This window comes from Phasianus colchicus, chromosome 34 (assembly GCF_987193195.1).
Source record: "Phasianus colchicus chromosome 34, bPhaCol1.hap1.1, whole genome shotgun sequence".
NCBI lineage: Eukaryota > Metazoa > Chordata > Aves > Galliformes > Phasianidae > Phasianus > Phasianus colchicus.
In genome coordinates, this window is record NC_143469.1 from 1,773,776 (window position 1) to 1,793,410 (window position 19,635).

The 19,635-nt window shown below is 60.0% G+C and overlaps 1 protein-coding gene across 2 annotated transcripts; it reads right to left on the bottom strand.

Annotated features, from left to right (window-relative positions):
• Nucleotides 1-148: 148 nt before the first annotated feature.
• Nucleotides 149-19,237, bottom strand: SYDE1 (synapse defective Rho GTPase activating protein 1). 2 transcript variants are annotated; one of them, XM_090128623.1, is made up of 9 exons: nucleotides 18,455-19,237; nucleotides 17,335-17,423; nucleotides 15,887-16,411; nucleotides 10,160-10,894; nucleotides 8,172-8,386; nucleotides 7,963-8,089; nucleotides 7,729-7,880; nucleotides 4,258-4,504; nucleotides 149-1,849 (listed from the first exon to the last, which is right to left on the bottom strand). In XM_090128623.1, exons 1-9 carry the CDS (start codon nucleotides 18,472-18,474, stop codon nucleotides 1,500-1,502), a joined length of 2,460 nt encoding a protein of 819 aa, XP_089984749.1. In that variant the 5' UTR covers nucleotides 18,475-19,237; the 3' UTR covers nucleotides 149-1,499. The 2 variants fall into 2 exon arrangements, with proteins under 2 accessions (XP_089984749.1, XP_089984750.1); XM_090128624.1 differs by lacking the exon at nucleotides 17,335-17,423.
• Nucleotides 19,238-19,635: the final 398 nt, after the last annotated feature.

Here is a 19,635-nt window from a genome sequence, read left to right on the forward strand (position 1 = left end):
GTGGAAATGGGGGGTGGTGGAAATGGGGTGGGGGGATGGATATGGGGGTGGGGGAGTGGAAATGGGGGAGGGGGTAGAGATGGGGGTGGGGGGGTGGACATGGGGTGTTAGAAATGGAGGAGGGGGGTGCAATTGGGGAGGGGGGGGGTGGAAACGGGGGTTGGGTGGGGGGTCCAACCCGGTGGGTCTGGGGTCCCACAAAGGCTCCATCACCTCCTGCTGCTTCCCTTCCGTCCGTCGCTGTGCAAATCCAAGGCAAACGAAGGCGAGTGCCGATTTTTGGGGGTTTTTTTTTGGTCGCTCACCCGACGGTGCCGGTGTCGGGTTTTTTTTTGGGTTTTTTTTCCTGATCCGGTGTTGTTTGCTCGGTGCCGGTGTCGTTTGCTCGGTGCCGGTGTTGTTGGTACCGGTGTTGTCGGTACCGGTGTCGTTTTGCTCGGTGCCGGTGCCGTTTGCTCCATGCCGGTGTTGTTGGTACCGGTGTCGTTTGCTCGGTGCCGGTGTCATTTGCACGGTGCCGGTGTCATTTGCTTGGTGCTGGTGTCGTTTGCTTGGTGCCGGTGTCGTTTGCTCGGTGCCGGTGTTGTTGGTACCGGTGTTGTTTGCACGGTGCCGGTGTTGTTGGTGCCGGTGTCGTTTGCTCAGTGCCAGTGTTGTTTGCACGGTGCCAGTGTTGTTGGTACCGGTGCCGTTTGCTCGGTGCCGGTGTTGTTGGTACCGGTGTCGTTTGCTCGGTGCCGGTGTTGTTGGTGCCGGTGTCGTTTGCTCGGTGCCAGTGTTGTTGGTACTGGTGTCGTTTGCTCGGTGCCGGTGTCATTTGCTCGGTGCCGCTGTCGTTTGCACAGTGCCGGTGTTGTCGGTACCGGTGTCATTTGCTTGGTGCTGGTGTTGTTTGCTCGGTGCCGGTGTCGTTTTGCTCGGTGCCAGTGTTGTTGGTGCCGGTGTCGTTTGCTCGGTGCCGGTGCCATTTGCTCGGTACCGGTGTTGTCGGTACCGGTGTCATTTGCTCGGTGCCGGTGTCGTTTGCTCGGTGCCGGTGTCATTTGCTCGGTGCCGGTGTTGTTTGCTCGGTGCCGGTGTTGTCGGTGCCGGTGCCATTTGCTCGGTGCCGGTGTTGTTGGTACCGGTGTTGTCGGTGCCGGTGTCGTTGGCTCGGTACCGGTGTCGTTTGCTCGGTGCCGGTGCCATTTGCTCGGTACCGGTGTTGTCGGTACCGGTGTCATTTGCTCGGTGCCGGTGTCGTTTGCTCGGTGCCGGTGTCATTTGCTCGGTGCCGGTGTTGTTTGCTCGGTGCCGGTGTTGTCGGTGCCGGTGCCATTTGCTCGGTGCCGGTGTTGTTGGTACCGGTGTTGTCGGTGCCGGTGTCGTTGGCTCGGTACCGGTGTCGTTTGCTCAGTGCCGGTGTCGTTTGCTCAGTACCGGTGTTGTCGGTGCCGGTGTCGTTGGCTCGGTACCGGTGTCGTTGGCTCGGTACCGGTGTCGTTGGCTCGGTACCGGCATCACAGACAGACGTTGATCTGTTTGGCCAACTCCCTCTCGAGGTCGAGGATGAGAGCATCGAAGTCTTTGAGGTTAAGCATCGGAGCGAACGACGAATCGCTTTCGTCGCCGAGACCAAAGTCGGTCACGATAAGGGTCCGGCGATTCGCGACACGACTGTCGCCGCTCGTCACCTCCTCGTATCTCCCCAGCTCGATGCTCCAGTCGCCGGCGTAGCGGTTGCTGGGGGGGCTTTCGGGTCCCCGGGGGCGATGCCGGGCGACCACGGCTGTGTCCACGAGGTCCAGGCGGAGGGGGGGCTGCTGAGGGTGGCTGGGGGGCGACTGGGGGGCCAGGGAGAAACGGGGGGCTGTGGAGAGAGGGAGGGGGGTTGGGGGTGGTGGTGGAATTGGGGGGGGGGGCGTTGGGGGGATGTGGGGAGAGGAAGGGGTTGGGGGTGGTGGTGGAATTGGGGGGGGGCGTTGGGGGGTTGAGGGGAGAGGGAGGGGGTTGGGGGGTTGTTGTGTAATAGAATTTGGGGGGGGGTCGCTGGGGGGATGTGGGAAGAGGGTTGGGGGTTGGGGGTGATGATAGAATTGGGGGGGGGTCGCTGGGGGTTGAGTGGAGAGGAAGGGGTTGGGGGTGATGATAGAATTTGGGGGGGGGTCGTTGGGGCTGAGGAGAGAGGAAGGGGTTGGGGGAGGTGATAGAATTGGGGGAGGGCATTGGGGGGATGTGGGGAGAGGAAGGGGTTTGGGGTGGTGGTGGAATTGGGGGGGGGTCGTTGGGGGGCTGTGTGGAGAGGAAGGAGTTGGGGGTGCTGATAGAATTGGGGGGGGTCGTTGGGGGGCTGTGGGGAGAGGGAAGGGGTTGGGGGTGGTGGTGGAATTGGGGGGGGGCCACTGGGGGGCTGTGGGGAGAGGGAGGGGGTTGGGGGTAGTTGTGGAATTGGGGGGGGGTCATTGGGGCTGAGGAGAGAGGGAAGGGGTTGGGGGAAGTGATAGAATTGGGGGGGGCCGTTGGGGGGCTGTGGAGAGAGGGAGGGGGGTTGGGGGTGGTGGTGGAATTGGGGGGGGTCACTGGGGGGATGTGGGGAGAGGGAGGGGGTTGGGGGAGGTGATAGAATTGGGGGGGGCATTGGGGGGCTGTGGGGAGAGGAAGGGGTTGGGGGTGGTGGTGGAATTGGGGGGGGGCCGCTGGGGGGCTGTGGGGAGAGGGAGGGGGTTGGGGGTAGTTGTGGAATTGGGGGGGGGTCATTGGGGCTGAGGAGAGAGGGAAGGGGTTGGGGGAAGTGATAGAATTGGGGGGGGTCGTTGGGGGGATGTGGGGAGAGGGCTGGGGTTGGGGGAGGTGGTGAAATTTGGGGGGGGGACATTGGGGGGATGTGGGGAGAGGGAAGGGGTTGGGGGAGGTGGTGGAATTGGGGGGGGTCACTGGGGGGCTGTGGGGAGAGGGAGGGTGTTGGGGGTGGTGATAGAATTGGGGGGGGGCATTGGGGGGCTGTGGAGAGAGGGAAGAGGTTGGGGGTGGTGGTGGAATTGGGGGGGGGCGTTGGGGGTTGAGGAGAGAGGGAAGGGGTTGGGGGTGATGATAGAATTGGGGGGGGGTCGTTGGGGGGATGTGGGGAGAGGGAAGGGGTTGGGGGTGGTGATAGAATTGGGGGGGGGTCGTTGGGGGGATGTGGGGAGAGGGAAGGGGTTGGGGGAGGTGGTGGAATTGGGGGGGGTCACTGGGGGGATGTGGGGAGAGGGAGGGGGTTGGGGGAGGTGGTGAAATTTGGGGGGGGGTCGTTGGGGGGCTGTGGAGAGAGGGCTGGGGTTGGGGGTGGTGGTGGAATTGGTGGGGGGGCGTTGGGGGGCTGTGTGGAGAGGAAGGAGTTGGGGGTGCTGATAGAATTGGGGGGGTCGTTGGGGGGCTGTGGGGAGAGGGCTGGGGCTGGGGGGGTGTTGTGTAATAGAACTGGGGGGGGTCGTTGGGTGTCAAAGGGGTGTGGAAGGACACGAGGGGGGGTCGTGGGGCGGATTTGTGGGGCTGGGGGCTGCGGAGGCACTACTGAAAAATGGGGGGGGGAGGAGAAGCACACGAGGGGGGGTCGTGGGGGAGGAGAAGGACATGAGGGGGGGTCGTTGGTCAGATTTGTGGGGCTGGGGGCTGTGGAGGAAAAAGGGGGGGGAGGAGAAGGAACGAGGGGGGGTCGTGGGGCGGATTTGTGGGGCTGGGGGCTGCGGAGGATAAACGGGGGGGGGGAGGAGAAGGACACGGGGGGGGGGTCGTGGGGTGGATTTGTGGGGCTGGGGGCTGCGGAGGCACTACTGAAAACTGGGGGGGGGGAGGAGAAGGACACGGGGGGGGGTCGTGGGGGAGGAGAAGGACATGAGGGGGGGTCGTTGGTCAGATTTGTGGGGCTGGGGGCTGTGTAGGAAAAACGGGGGGGAGGAGAAGGACACGGGGGGGGTCGTGGGGTGCATTTGTGGGGCTGGGGGCTGCGGAGGAAAAAGGGGGGGGAGGAGAAGGACACGAGGGGGGGTCGTGGGGCAGATTTGTGGGGCTGGGGGCTGCGGAGGAAAAACAGGGGGGGGAAAAAGGGGGGGGCAAAGGGCACCCAAATGGAGGGGTCACAGACCCACAGCTGGGGACAGCGGGCTGCGGGGCAGCACAGGGGGGTCACAGATCCCCCCCCCCCCCACAAACAGAGCATCACACGTGGCTCAGGGTGGGGGGGGGGTCCAGGCTGTCCCCCCCCCCCCCCCCGCGCCCCCTCCCCACGTTTCTGCTCACCCGGCCAGGCTTGCAGCAGGTAATGCAGCACCTCGATGTGCCTCTTAAAATCCACGGCGCTGGCGATGTCTTCGCTTCGGGTGAAACTGCGGGGGGTGGAGGAGGCGGCGCCTCCCCTCCTGCCTTCGTGGTTCGGGGTGAGGAGAACCGGACCGAAACAAACGGCGATGTTCTGAGAGTTCATGCGGTTGAAATGGTGATAAGAAGCCACCAAACTCAGGTGGTCCAGGAGTCGGGTGAGGGTGGCCTGGTGGAAAAGGGAGCAAAGCGAGCATCAGCTTTGGGGGGGGGGATCCTTCCTCCTATTGAAAGCGACTGTGCTGCCACGGCGCCGTGCTGCTGCCCCACATCTTTCGGGGTGAGTTGTTGGGAGGGCTCTGCTTTTGGGGTCGGAGGGCGTGGATTTAAGGTGTGGGTTTCGGAGGATCGAGGGATGGCCGGGGTTGGAAGGGAGTCGGGTGTAAAAGGGAGCAAAGCGGGCGGCAGCGGGGGATGCTGGGGAGCTGGGATGGAAGGAAAACGGGTGAGGTTTCAAGGAAAGCTGAGCATCTCGGGGGGAATAATTGCGTCCACAATCAGGACGAGCTGCCGGAGAGGAGCTCTGCAGAGGGGGACCTGGGGGTCCCGGTGGGTGACGGGGTGGCCGTGGGCCAGCAGTGTGGCCTTGTGGCCAAAAAGGCTGATGGCATTTTGGGGGTGCGTTGAAAGGAGCGCGGGCAGCGGGTGGGGGGAGGTGGTCCTGAGTCACAGAACGGTTGGGTTGGAAGGGAGCTCGAGGATGATGCGAGGTGATGGAGCGCTGGAAAAGGCTGCCCGGGTAGGAAGTTCTGCACAGATGGGAGCGAGGGCTTCTTTAGGTGAGGTGGTGGAGTCTCCTTCTCCGGGGATATTCACGACCTGCCTGCACACCGACCTGTGTGCCCTGGTGTCAGGGATCTGCTTTGGCAGGGGGTTGGACTCCGTGATCTCCGGAGCTCCCTTCCGACCCCTGCAGTTCTGTGATGCTGCGATTCTGTGCTTATCAGACAACGGCCAGGGTTGGAAGGGAGCTCGAGGATCACAAACTCCAACCCCCTGCCGCATGCAGGGCCACCAACCTCACATCTCACAGCAGCCCAGGCTGCCCAGGGCCCCATCCAACCCGGCCTCCAACACCTCCAGGGATGGACGGGGCACCAACAGCCTCTCTGTGCAGCTGTTCCAGCACCTCACCGCTCTCACAGCAAACAATTTCTCCCTGACATCCAACCTCAATCAACTCCAAACCGTTTCCCCTCATCCTGCAGTGATCAGCCCTTCCCAAGAGCTGACTCCCCTCCTGTCTGTAGGCTCCCTTCAGGTGCTGAGGGCTGCACTGATTCACCCCGCAGCTTCTTTTCTCCATGCTGAACAAGCCCAGCTCCCTCAGCCTGTCCTATAGGGGAGGTGCTGCAGCCCCCTGCTCATCTTGGTGGCTCTCCTCTGGACCCCCTCCAACAGCCCCCCGTCTTTTTTTTGGCCTGGGGGCTCCAGCCCTGGACGCAGCACTGCAGATGTGGGCTCACGAGAGCAGAGCAGAGGGGGACCATCACCTCCTGTCCCTGCTGGCCGCCCCTCTGCCCATGGATAAAGATAACTTCCCTCCTGCTCTGCCCTGGTAAAGCCTCATCTGGAGTATTGTGGCCAGGTCTGGGCTCCCCAGTATGAAATAGGCAGGGATTTCTTGGGCAGAGCCCAGCTGAGGGCCACAAGGATGGTGGAGGGCCTGGAGCATCTCCCCTATGGAGAAAGGCTGAGTGAGCTGGGGCTGCTGAGCCTTGGGAAAAGAAGGCTGAGAGGGGACCCGACCCCGGTCTGTAAATATGGAGGTGTGGGGGGCAGTGAGGCTGCACTGATTTCAGCAGAGTTTGGAGAGACAGGACGAGGGGCAACGGCCAGAAAGTGCAGCATAGGAAGTTCTGCACAAAGCTGAGGTGATGGAGCACTCTGCAGGCACCAAACCCTTCCCAAGAGTTGGTTCCCCTCCTGAACTCCTTGATTCTGTGCTGCTTCCCTCCGAGTTCGGGTCAGCCCAGAACGGAGCTTCCGAAGTGAAAAACGATTGGGCCCCCCAGCATGACGCAGGAGATTTTGGGGTTGTAAAAACCCTCCGAAATGCTCGGGGTGGCTTTCAGGAGAGAGGCAACACCCGGATGTGGGTGATGGAAACGTGCTGTGCTGCGAGGTGTCACCAGAAATAAAAGAGGAGGAGACCCACAGGGGGCTCAGGAGAGCAGAGCAGAGGGGGACCATCACCTCCTGTCCCTGCTGGCCGCCCCTCTGCCCATGGAAAAAGGTGGCTTCCCTCCTGCTCTGCCCTGGTAAAGCCTCATCTGGAGTATTGTGGCCAGGTCTGGGCTCCCCAGTATGAAATAGGCAGGGATTTCTTGGGCAGAGCCCAGCTGAGGGCCACAAGGATGGTGGAGGGCCTGGAGCATCTCCCCTATGGAGAAAGGCTGAGTGAGCTGGGGCTGCTGAGCCTTGGGAAAAGAAGGCTGAGAGGGGACCCGACCCCGGTCTGTAAATATGGAGGTGGGGGGGGCAGTGAGGCTGCACTGATTTCAGCAGAGTTTGGAGAGACAGGACGAGGGGCAACGGCCAGAAAGTGCAGCATAGGAAGTTCTGCACAAAGCTGAGGTGATGGAGCACTCTGCAGGCACCAAACCCTTCCCAAGAGTTGGTTCCCCTCCTGAACTCCTTGATTCTGTGCTGCTTCCCTCCGAGTTCGGGTCAGCCCAGAACGGAGCTTCCGAAGTGAAAAACGATTGGGCCCCCCAGCACCACGCAGGAGATTTTGGGGTTGTAAAAACCCTCCGAAATGCTCGGGGTGGCTTTCAGGAGAGAGGCAACACCTGGATGCGGGTGATGGAAACGTGCTGCACTGCAAGGTGTCACCAGAAATAAAAGAGGAGGAGACCCACAGGGGGCTCAGGAGAGCAGAGCAGAGGGGGACCATCACCTCCTGTCCCTGCTGGCCGCCCCTCTGCCCATGGAAAAAGGTGGCTTCCCTCCTGCTCTGCCCTGGTAAAGCCTCATCTGGAGTATTGTGGCCAGGTCTGGGCTCCCCAGTATGAAATAGGCAGGGATTCCTTGGGAAGAGCCCAGCTGAGGGCCACAGGGATGGTGGAGGGCCTGGAGCATCTCCCCTATGGAGAAAGGCTGAGTGAGCTGGGGCTGCTGAGCCTTGGGAAAAGAAGGCTGAGAGGGGACCCGACCCCGGTCTGTAAATATGGAGGTGTGGGGGGCACCACGCAGGAGATTTTGGGGTTGTAAAAACCCTCCGAAATGCTCGGGGTGGCTTTCAGGAGAGAGGCAACACCTGGATGTGGGTGATGGAAACGTGCTGCACTGCAAGGCGTCACCGATCCAGACGTAAAAGAGGAGGAGACCCCCGGGGGGGGGGGGAAGGGGGGGCTGAGGGGGTCCCCATTGAGCCCTGCTGACAGCACCCACCTTCTCAACATCAGGCAGGCAGTCGAGTAATGGGACGGCATCACCCGGGGGGGTCCGGGGGGGTCGTTTGGCCATAGCCTCCAACACAACGTGGTACAGCGTGGGGGTGATGAGAGGCGTGGGCAGCTCCCGCAAGTAATCCTTTAGGATCCCTATGGGGAAGAGAAACCCTACGGGGGGTAAGGGGGACATCGAGAGGGGGGTTGGGGCGGCCGGGGTGGGGGGAGCACCGACCCGTGATGACGTTGATGTCGGGATAGAGGTGTTCCGACAGCCTGACGGCGGCGCTGTCCGTCTCGAAGGCGTCGCGCAGCTCCTTTTTGACGGCGGCCGAACCGCAGAGGCGATAGAGCCCGACAACCTGCGATCGGGAGCATCACCGATGGAGCTGATAAAGGAAAGCGGCTGAGCAAACGCCCGGCTGGGCATCAAAGCCAGCTCACCTTTAAGCCGCGTTTCTCGATCTCGGCTACGCATTTTTGGATGAGCAGAGGAACTTTGGTGGCTGTTTTTTCTCTTTCTACCAGCTGGCCCAGCTCCACGCCGAAAACGCGAGGCTGGCGCTCGCCCGCTCCTTCCCACTGCTCCACCAAAGTGAATTTGGAGAAGAGGACGCCCCGGGGTTGCAGCTGCACAGCCAGCTGCTGGGCTCTGCTGCCTGCGGGGAGAAGAGCAGAAAGTCACGTCACCAAGCATCCAAACCTCTTCCAGCAGAAGCCAGCGGCAGAGGGGCGGCCAGCAGGGACAGGAGGTGATGGTCCCCCTCTGCTCTGCTCTCCTGAGCCCCCTGTGGGTCTCCTCCTCTTTAATTTCTGGTGACGCCTTGCAGCGCAGCACGTTTCCATCACCCGCATCCGGGTGTTGCCTCTCTCCTGAAAGCCACCCCGAGCATTTCGGAGGGTTTTTACAACCCCAAAATCTCCTGCGTGATGCCCCCCACACCTCCATATTTACAGACCGGGGTCGGGTCCCCTCTCAGCCTTCTTTTCCCAAGGCTCAGCAGCCCCAGCTCACTCAGCCTTTCTCCATAGGGGAGATGCTCCAGGCCCTCCACCATCCTTGTGGCCCTCAGCTGGGCTCTGCCCAAGAAATCCCTGCCTATTTCATACTGGGGAGCCCAGACCTGCCCACAATACTCCAGATGAGGCTTTACCAGGGCAGAGCAGGAGGGAAGTTATCTTTATCCATGGGCAGAGGGGCGGCCAGCAGGGACAGGAGGTGATGGTCCCCCTCTGCTCTGCTCTCGTGAGCCCACATCTGCAGTGCTGCGTCCAGGGCTGGAGCCCCCAGGCCAAAAAAAAGACGGGGGGCTGTTGGAGGGGGTCCAGAGGAGAGCCACCAAGATGAGCAGGGGGCTGCAGCACCTCCCCTATAGGACAGGCTGAGGGAGCTGGGCTTGTTCAGCATGGAGAAAAGAAGCTGCGGGGTGAATCAGTGCAGCCCTCAGCACCTGAAGGGAGCCTACAGACAGGAGGGGAGTCAGCTCTTGGGAAGGGCTGATCACTGCAGGATGAGGGGAAACGGTTTGGAGTTGATTGAGGTTGGATGTCAGGGAGAAATTGTTTGCTGTGAGAGCGGTGAGGTGCTGGAACAGCTGCACAGAGAGGCTGTTGGTGCCCCGTCCATCCCTGGAGGTGTTGGAGGCCGGGTTGGATGGGGCCCTGGGCAGCCTGGGCTGCTGTGAGATGTGAGGTTGGTGGCCCTGCATGCGGCAGGGGGTTGGAGTTTGTGATCCTCGAGCTCCCTTCCAACCCTGGCCGTTGTCTGATAAGCACAGAATCGCAGCATCACAGAACTGCAGGGGTCGGAAGGGAGCTCCGGAGATCACGGAGTCCAACCCCCTGCCAAAGCAGATCCCTGACACCAGGGCACACAGGTCGGTGTGCAGGCAGGTCGTGAATATCCCCGGAGAAGGAGACTCCACCACCTCACCTAAAGAAGCCCTCGCTCCCATCTGTGCAGAACTTCCTACCCGGGCAGCCTTTTCCAGCGCTCCATCACCTCGCATCATCCTCGAGCTCCCTTCCAACCCAACCGTTCTGTGACTCAGGACCACCTCCCCCCACCCGCTGCCCGCGCTCCTTTCAACGCACCCCCAAAATGCCATCAGCCTTTTTGGCCACAAGGCCACACTGCTGGCCCACGGCCACCCCGTCACCCACCGGGACCCCCAGGTCCCCCTCTGCAGAGCTCCTCTCCGGCAGCTCGTCCTGATTGTGGACGCAATTATTCCCCCCGAGATGCTCAGCTTTCCTTGAAACCTCACCCGTTTTCCTTCCATCCCAGCTCCCCAGCATCCCCCGCTGCCGCCCGCTTTGCTCCCTTTTACACCCGACTCCCTTCCAACCCCGGCCATCCCTCGATCCTCCGAAACCCACACCTTAAATCCACGCCCTCCGACCCCAAAAGCAGAGCCCTCCCAACAACTCACCCCGAAAGATGTGGGGCAGCAGCACGGCGCCGTGGCAGCACAGTCGGTTCCGACAGGAGGAAGGATCCCAAGAGAAAACGATCACCTTGAGCAGCTGGGCGCCTTCCAGCTCCAGGTTAAAGGTGTGATTGAGGCCGAGAAAAGCTGCCTTGCAGGGCAGCAGAGCCGTCCGAGCCCGGTTGACCCCATCCACCTGCAACACACAAAAAACCTCCCCCGTTTCGGGAGGTTTCAAATCCCTCACGCCGTACAGATGGACGTTGACCAACCCGGAGATGCTCTGCCCTCCCCTTTGCAGCTCCCCGCAGCTGTAAGGTCTGAATGAAGCCACATCCAAGCCTTTTTCCCCATCCTCCTCTCGGTCTCTCGCCCCGCTTTTAGCCGGCAGCTCCGGCGAGTCGCCGTCGCTCAGATAACCTCCTTTGCTGGTTGCTTTGGTTCGAGGCAACGACGCCACGCTGGTGTCCAGGTGATAACGGCTGATGACGTTGCTGGATTCCTTCCGGGGGTCGGAAGGAGAAGTGCTGCCCTCCTGGCCCCTCGGCCGAGGGCTGCGAAGGCTCAGCTTCCTCCGAAGCTCCGGGAGTTTCTTCATCTTCATGGAGAGGCGGCGCACGGTGCCGGGGGATTTCACCTTGCCGAGGGAGCGGCTCTTCTTGCTGCCACCGGGGCTGGAGGGGGGGGATGGGGGTGGGAGAACAGACGCCGAGCTGACGCAGGGGATGGGCATCTTGGCTGTGGGGAGAGAGAGGGGGAGAAGGGAGCACAGGGTCACCCTAAAATCCCTTCTGTCCCAACAGGGAACCTCATCACCTCCAGCTCTTTCCTGTCTTTCGATATGGGAACCCAGGGTCACCCTGAAATCCTTCTGTCCCTCTATAAAGGACCCCAGGGTCACCCTAGAATCCCTTATGTCCCAACAGGGAACCTCATCACCTCCAGCTCCTTCCTGGCCTTCTATAAGGGAACCCAGGGTCACCCTAAAATCCTTCTGTCCCTCCAGAAGGGACACCAGGGTCACCCTAAAATCCCTTCTGTCCCCAACAGGGAACCTCATCACCTCCAGCTCTTTCCTGTCTTTTGATATGGGAACCCAGGGTCACCCTGAAATCCTTCTGTCCCTCCATAAGGGACACCAGGGTCACCCTAAAATCCATATTGTCCCCACAGGGAACCTCATCACCTCCAGCTCTTTCCTATCTTTTGATATGGGACCCTAGGGTCACCCTGAAATCCTTCTGTCCTTCGATAAGGGAACCCAGGGTCACCCTAAAATCCCTTCTGTCCCCACAGGGAACCTCATCACCTCCAGCTCTTTCCTGTCTTTTGATATGGGACCCCAGGGTCACCCTAAAATCCTTCTGTCCTTCAAAAAGGGAACCCAGGGTCACCCTGAAATCCTTCTGTCCTTCGATAAGGGACCCCAGAGTCACCCTAGAATCCCTTCTGTCCCCACAGGGAAACTCATCACCTCCAGCTCTTTCCTATCTTTTGATATGGGAACCCAGGGTCACCCTGAAATCCTTCTGTCCTTCAATAAGGGAACCCAGGGTCACCCTACAATCCTTCTGTCCCTCCAGAAGGGACACCAGGGTCACCCTAAAATCCCTTCTGTCCCCACACGGAACCTCATCACCTCCAGCTCTTTCCTGTCTTTTGATATGGGAACACAGGGTCACCCTAAAGTCCTTCTGTCCCTCCAGAAGGGACCCCAGAGTCACCCTAAAATCCATATTGTCCCCACAGGGAACCTCATCACCTCCAGCTCTTTCCTGTCTTTCGATATGGGAACCCAGGGTCACCCTAAAATCCTTCTGTCCCTCCAGAAGGGACCCCAGTGTCACCCTAGAATCCCTTCTGTCCCCACAGGGAACCTCATCACCTCCAGCTCTTTCCTGTCTTTTGATATGGGAACCCAGGGTCACCCTAAAATCCTTCTGTCCCTCCAGAAGGGACCCCAGTGTCACCCTAGAATCCCTTCTGTCCCCACAGGGAACCTCATCACCTCCAGCTCTTTCCTGTCTTTTGATATGGGAACCCAGGGTCACCCTAAAGTCCTTCTGTCCCTCCAGAAGGGACCTCAGGGTCACCCTAGAATCCCTTATGTCCCCACAGGGAACCTCATCACCTCCAGCTCCCTTCCTGTCCCTCTAAAAGGGACACCACTGTCACCCCAATGTTCCTCCTATTGCTCTATAAGGGACCCAGGGTCACCCTAATGTCCCTTCTGTCCCTCCATAAGGGACCCCAGGGTCACCCTAGAATCTCTTTTGTCCCCACAGGGAACCTCATCACCTCCAGATCCTTCCTGTCCTTCGATAAGGGACCCCAGTGTCACCCTAAAATCCTTCTGTCCCTCAATAGGGGACACCATTGTCATCCTGAAATCTTTCTGTCCCTCCATAAGGGACCCCAGTGTCACCCTAATGTCCCTTCTGTCCTTCGATAAGGGACCCCAAGGTCACCCTAAAATCCCTTCTGTCCCCACAGGGAACCTCATCACCTCCAGGTCCTTCCTGTCCTTCAATAAGGGACCCCAGGGTCACCCTGAAATCCTTCTGTCCCTCCAGAAGGGACCCCAGAGTCACCCTAAAATCCTTCTGTCCTTCGATAAGGGACCCCAGAGTCACCCTAAAATCCCTTCTGTCCCCACAGGGAACTTCATCACCTCCAGCTCTTTCCTGTCTTTTGATATGGGAACCCAGGGTCACCCTACAATCCTTCTGTCCTTCGATAAGGGACCCCAGGGTCACCCTAAAATCCCTTCTGTCCTTCGATAACGGACCCAAGAGTCACCCTAGAATCCCTTCTGTCCCAACAGGGAACCTCATCACCTCCAGCTCTTTCCTGTCTTTCGATATGGGAACCCAGGGTCACCCTACAATCCTTCTGTCCCTCTATAAAGGACCCCAGGGTCACCCTAGAATCCCTTATGTCCCAACAGGGAACCTCATCACCTCCAGCTCCTTCCTGGCCTTCTATAAGGGAACCCAGGGTCACCTTAAAACCCTTCTGTCCCTCCATAAGGGACCCCAGGGTCACCATAAAATCCTTCTGTCCCTCAATAGGGGACACCAGTGTCACCCTGAAATCCTTCTGTCCCTCCATAAGGGACCCCAGTGCCACCCTAATGTCCCTTCTGTCCTTCGATAAGGGACCCCAGTGTCACCCTAAAATCCATATTGTCCCCACAGGGAACCTCATCACCTCCAGCTCCTTCCTGGCCTTCTATAAGGGAACCCAGGGTCACCCTAAAATCCTTCTGTCCCTCCATAAGGGACCCCAGGGTCACCCTAAAATCCTTCTGTCCCTCCATAAGGGACCCCAGGGTCACCCTAAAAGCCATATTGTCCCCACAGGGAAACTCATCACCTCCAGGTCTCTTCCTGTCCCTCTATAAGGGACACCACTGTCACCCCAATGTTCCTCCTATTGCTCTATAAGGGACCCCAGGGTCACCTTAAAACCCTTCTGTCCCTCCATAAGGGACCCCAGTGTCACCATAAAATCCTTCTGTCCCTCAATAGGGGACACCAGTGTCACCCTGAAATCCTTCTGTCCCTCCATAAGGGACCCCAGTGTCACCCTAATGTCCCTTCTGTCCTTCGATAAGGGACCCCAGTGTCACCCTAATGTCCCTTCTGTCCTTCGATAAGGGACCCCAGTGTCACCCTAAAATCCATATTGTCCCCACAGGGAACCTCATCACCTCCAGGTCCTTCCTGTCCTTCAATAAGGGACCCCAGGGTCACCCTAAAATCCTTCTGACCCTCCATCAGGGACCCCAGGGTGAAGGGACGGATTTTGGGGTTGTGCTGGGAAATAGAGTTTGGGGAGTGTGGGGGACATGGCTGGGGGTTCGTTCCTTTGGGGACAGAATGACAGAATGGGGATCCTTCCTCTGGAGACACTGCAGGGGACAAAAGGGTGGTTGGGGGGTGAAGGGAGGGATTTGGGGTTGTGCTGGGGGATGGAGAGAAGCTTTGGGGAGCGTGGGGGACACAGCTGCCCTGGGGACATGGCTGGGGGCTCCTTCCTTTGGGGACAAAGTGACAGAATGGGGAGGGATGCTTCCTCTGGAGACACTGCAGGGGACAAAAGGTTGGTTGGGGGGTGAAGGGAGGGATTTGGGGTTGTGCTGGGGGATGGAGAGAAGCTCTGGGGAGTGTGGGGGACATGGCTGCCCTGGAGACATGGCTGGGGGTTCCTTCCTTAGGGGACAGAATGACAGAATGGGGAGGGATGCTTCCTCTGGAGACACTGCAGGGGACAAAGGGGTGGTTGGGGGCTGAAGGGAGGGGATTTGGGGTTGTGCTGGGGGATGGAGAGAAGGTTTGGGGAGTGTGGGGGACATGGCTGGGGGCTCCTTCCTTAGGGGACAGAATGACAGAATGGGGAGGGATGGTTCCTCTGGAGACACTGCAGGGGACAAAAGGGTGGTTGGGGGGTGAAGGGAGGGATTTTGGGGTTGTGCTGGGAAATAGAGTTTGGGGAGTGTGGGGGACAAGGATGGAGGGTTCCTTCCTTTGGGGACAAAGTGACAGAATGGGGAGGGATGCTTCCTCTGGAGACACTGCAGGGGACAAAGGGGTGGTTGGGGGGTGAAGGGACGGATTTTGGGGTTGTGCTGGGAAATAGAAAGAGTTTGGGGAGTGTGGGGGACATGGCTGGGGGTTCTTTCCTTTGGGGACAAAGTGACAGAATGGGGAGGGATGCTTCCTCTGGAGACACTGCAGGGCACAAAGGGATGGTTGGGGGGGTGAAGGGAGGGATTTGGGGTTGTGCTGGGGGATGGAGAGAAGCTCTGGGGAGTGTGGGGGACATGGCTGCCCTGGAGACATGGCTGGGGGTTCCTTCCTTAGGGGACAGAATGACAGAATGGGGAGGGATGCTTCCTCTGGAGACACTGCAGGGGACAAAGGGGTGGTTGGGGGCTGAAGGGAGGGGATTTGGGGTTGTGCTGGGGGATGGAGAGAAGGTTTGGGGAGCGTGGGGGACATGGCTGGGGGCTCCTTCCTTAGGGGACAAAGGGACAGAATGGGGAGGGATCCTTCCTCTGGAGACACTGCAGGGCACAAAGGGGTGGTTGGGGGTGAAGGGAGGGATTTGGGATTTTGCTGGGAAATAGAGTTTGGGGAGTGTGGGGGACACGACTGGGGGGTTCCTTCCTTTGGGGACAGAATGACAGAATGGGGATCCTTCCTCTGGAGACACTGCAGGGGACAAAGGGGTGGTTGGGGGGTGAAGGGAGGGATTTTGGGGTTGTGCTGGGGGATGGAGAGAAGCTTTGGGGAGTGTGGGGGACAAGGATGGAGGGTTCTTTCCTTTGGGGACAAAGTGACAGAATGGGGATCCTTCCTCTGCGGGGGACAAAGAGTGTGGGATGTGCCTGGGAGGAGGGAGGTTGATGGAGACTGTGGGGTCCAGGAGTTCCTGCCACACAGTGGGGACACAATAAGGTGTGAGGGATGTTGTCCTCGGGGTTCACAGAGGGACAGGGAAGGAATGGGGAGCACAGCCTGCGCACAGTGCCATCCTTGGGGACAAGGACAACAAGTTCCAAAGGCATTGCGGATCATTGGGTCTGAGGACCTCAGAGGGTCCTGGGAAACCTGATGGGGGACACAGAAAGGACACAGAAAGGACACAGAAAGGACACAGAAAGGACACAGACCACCCCTGCTCCCTGGGGTGGTGACAAAAAAAGGACCAGGGCCCACCACGCACCACAAGCCTGGCTCCTGCCAGCAGCTGCCTCCTCCACGCCGCGATTTCCTGGGTTCTCCTCATCCTCCCTGCGTTCCTTCGGAGGATCCTCATCCTCTGGGATGGGGTTGTACCAAATCTCCCCTTCGCTGCCTCCCGCTCCGACCTCCATCTCCACGCTTCCACCCGTTTCATCCAGCCCTGCTGCCTTCCCCGAGGACAGCACCCAGTGCCGGCTGCTCCTTTCCAGGCTCTGTAGATAAGCACCGTGCCCTGGGCTCCGACCCGCACCTCCGAGTTCTGCTGCATCCGCCTCCTCTACCGGCTCCTGTGGTTCATCCCCGGGTGGATCAGCAGCTGATGGAGGGGTGCTGCTGGTTCCGTCCTGCTCGTTGGGTTCCAACCCTTCCAGGGTGGGTCTGGGGGGTGGATGACGGCTGGAGAAACGAGCCCAGTTCTGCCTGCGGGATGCTGATGGTTCCAGGCTCACCGGGGATGACGACGCCTCGGGGTCTGGCAGTGGCTCAGGGCCGGGCTGGGGGGGTTCTGTAGGAGAAGGAAAGGCTGATGGGCTCAACCCCCCCCCCCTCCATCCATCCCTCCCCCAGCATCCCTTCAGGCATCCTTCCATCCACCCACCCTCCTTACCCCAAACCTCTGCCAAGAGGGATTTCCGGTTGTTTACAGCTGCTCTGCTACGTTCCCACCGCCCTCAGCTTGGGGGGGGGAGAAGGAAAAGAGGGGCACAGCTGGGTCCTGCTGCACCCCAAAAACCCAGGGCTGCACCCCTCAGTGGGGTTCACTCCTCCTCCTGCATCCCCCCCCTGTTCCCCTCTCACGGATGCAGTGGGGTTTTCTGAATCAGGCACCCAGAATCCCTGCAGTCCTTGGGTGCAGCTTCTGTGCCCCCCCCCCCCCCCAAAAAAAAAATAATCAGGAGGGCTCCAGGGGGGGCAGAAGGGACCCCAAGGTGAAATTAGGGTCTCTTCCTTGAGGGATCTGGGGTGATATTGGGGTCTCTTCCTTCTGGAATAGGTTGGGATCTGATCTGGGGTGATGGTGGTACCTTAAGGGATAGGAGGGTCGCCAGGGTGACATTGGGGTGACATTCCTTAGGATGGAGGAGGGACCTGGGGTGGTGGGGGTAAAAGGGACCCTAAGTTGGTGAGGATTACTGGAGTGGGGCAGGAGAGAACCCCAGGGTGGCACTGGGGTCCCTTCCTTATGGGACAGGGGGAACCTGGGGTGATGAGGGTCCATTAGGGGACAGGAGGAACCTCGGGGTGACATTGGAGACCCTTCCTTGAGGGACGCTGAGGGGACACTGAGGGGTAGCAGGGGACCCTTAGAAGTACAGGGGGGGACGTGAGGTGAAACTGGGGACCATCCCTTAGGAGACGGGAGGGTCTTGGGCTGACACTGGGACCCCTTGCTTATGGGGCAGGAAGAATTTGGGGTGCTGGTGGTACCTTGGGTGGCAGGAGAGACTTCAGAGCCACGCTGGGAACCTTCCATGGGGAAAGGAGGTGGGACACGGGGTGATATTGGGGTCTCCTCCCTGGGAGACAGAAGGGATCTGGGGTGATGGGGATCCCTGGGGGGCAGCAAGGACCATTTTTTTATGGCACAGGGGGGGCACTGCTGTGATGGAGCTCCCTTCCGAGGGGTCCCTGGGTTGGCAGGAAGGGCAGAAGGGACCCCAGGCTGACATTGGGGTCCCTTAGAGAGGGACAGGAGGGACCTCGGAGTGATGAGGTTCCCCTGTGGGGACAGAAGGGACTTTAGGGGGACACTGGGGTCCCTTACAGAGGGACAGGAGGGATGTGGAGGTGATGGAGATCCCTGTAGGGACAGGAGGGACATTAGGGTGACACTGGGGGCCCTTATAGATGGACAGGAAGGACCTGGAGGTGATGAGGTTCCCCGTGGGGACAAAAGGGATTTTAGGGTGACCCTGGGGGCCCTTATGGAGGGACAGAAGGGATTTTAGGGTGACACTGGGGTCCCATATAGAGGGACAGGAAAGACCTGGGAGTGATGGGGTTCCTTCTGGGGAAAGGAGGGACATTAGGGTGACACTGGGGTCCCTTATAGAGGGACAGGAAAGACATGGAGGTGATGGGGTTCCCTGTGGGAACACAGAAGGGATTTTAGGGTGACACTGTTGGCCCTTATAGAGCAACAGGAAGGACATTAGGGTGACACTGGGGTCCCTTAGATGGGACAGGGAGGATCTGGAGGTGATGGGGTTCCCTGTAGGGACAGAAGGGATTTTAGGGTGACACTGGGGGCCCTTATAGGGGAACAGAAGGAACATTGGGGTGACACTGGGGTCCTTTATAAAGGGACAGAAGGGATTTTAGGGTGACACTGGGGTCCCTTGTAGGGGGACAGGAGGGACCTTGGAGTGATGGGGTTCCCTGTAGGGACAGAAGGGATTTTAGGGTGACACTGGGGTCCTTTATAGAGGGACAGAAGGGATTTTAGGGTGACACTGGGGTCCCTTGTAGGGGCACAGGAGGTGATGGGGCTCCCCGTGGGTACAGTAGGGCCCCCAGGATGACCCCCCCCCAGATCCCACAGCCGCACCTCTCTCTTTGCCGTCCCATTTCTTCCGACGCGGTCGCTCCCGGCCCCGTAACCGAGAGAAGGTCCTCCGCAGCAGCGGCTCCGCCATGGCCCGGGCCCTCAGCCGGGCCTGCTCCGGTTCGGTTCTGCCCCCCCAGTCCAGTTCTTCGAGCCTCTCCCCTCAGCCAGGCTCGGTTCCGTGCCCTCAGCCCAGTTCTGTCCCTTGGGCCCGGTTCCTTTTTCCCCTTGGCTGGGCTCAGTCTCCTCGGTCCGGTTCTGTGTCCTCAGCTGGGTCCCTTTGGCCCGGTTCTGTCCTTTCAGCCCAGTTCTGTATCCTCAACTGGGTCCCCCTTTGGCCCGGTTCTGTGTCCTCAGCTGGGTCCCCTTGGCCCAGTTCTGTCCTTTCAGCCCGGTTCTGTATCCTCAGCCCGGTTCTGTCTCTCAGCTGGGTCTCCTCAGTCCGGTTCTGTATCCTCAGCTGGGTCCCCTTGGCCCGGTTCTGTCCTCTCAGCCCGGTTCTGTGTCCTCAGCTGGGTCCCCCTTTGGCCCGGTTCTGTGTCCTCAGCCCGGTTCTGTCTCTCAGCTGGGTCCCCTTGGCCCGGTTCTGTGTCCTCAGCCCGGTTCTGTCTCTCAGCTGGGTCTCCTCGGTCCGGTTCTGTATCCTCAGCTGGGTCCCTTTGGCCCAGCTCTGTCCTGTCAGCCCGGTTCTGTCTCCTCGGCCTGGTTCTGTCTCCTCACTCAGGTCCTCTTCTCAGCCCGGTTCTGATTTCTCAGCCCGGTTCTGTCTCTTCAGCCTGGTTCTGTCCTCTCAGCCCGGTTCTGTCTCCTCAGCCGGGTTCCCTCGGTCCAGTTCTGCCCTCTCGGCCTGGTTCTGTCTCTTCAGCCCAGTTCTGTCTCCTCAGCCGGTTCTGCCCTCTCGGCCCGTTTCCATCTCCTTGTCCTGGTTCTGCCTCTTGACCCGGTTCCGTCCCTTTGTCCCAGTTCTGCCTCTCAGCCCGGTTCTGTCCCCTTGTCCCGGTTCTGCCTCTCGTCCCGGTTCTGTTCCCTTGTCCTGGTTCTGCCTCTCGGCCCGGTTCTGCCTCTCGTCCCAGTTCTTCCCTCTCGGCCCGGTTCTGTCCCCTTGTCCCGGTTCCGTCCCTTCAGCCCGGTTCTGTCCCTTCGGCCCGGTTCTGCCTCTCAGCCCGGCTCTGTCCCCTTGTCCC

Coding starts and splice junctions, on each gene's coding strand:
- SYDE1 (XM_090128623.1), bottom strand. CDS start 18,474: ATGGGACGGCAAAGAGAGAG. Junction 17,424..18,454: donor ATGGGACGGCAAAGAGAGAG/GTGCGGCTGTGG, acceptor TCTGTCTCCCAG/GGAGGAGACCCCAATATCAC. Junction 1,850..4,257: donor CCTGCTGCAAGCCTGGCCGG/GTGAGCAGAAAC, acceptor CTCTCTCCACAG/CCCCCCGTTTCTCCCTGGCC.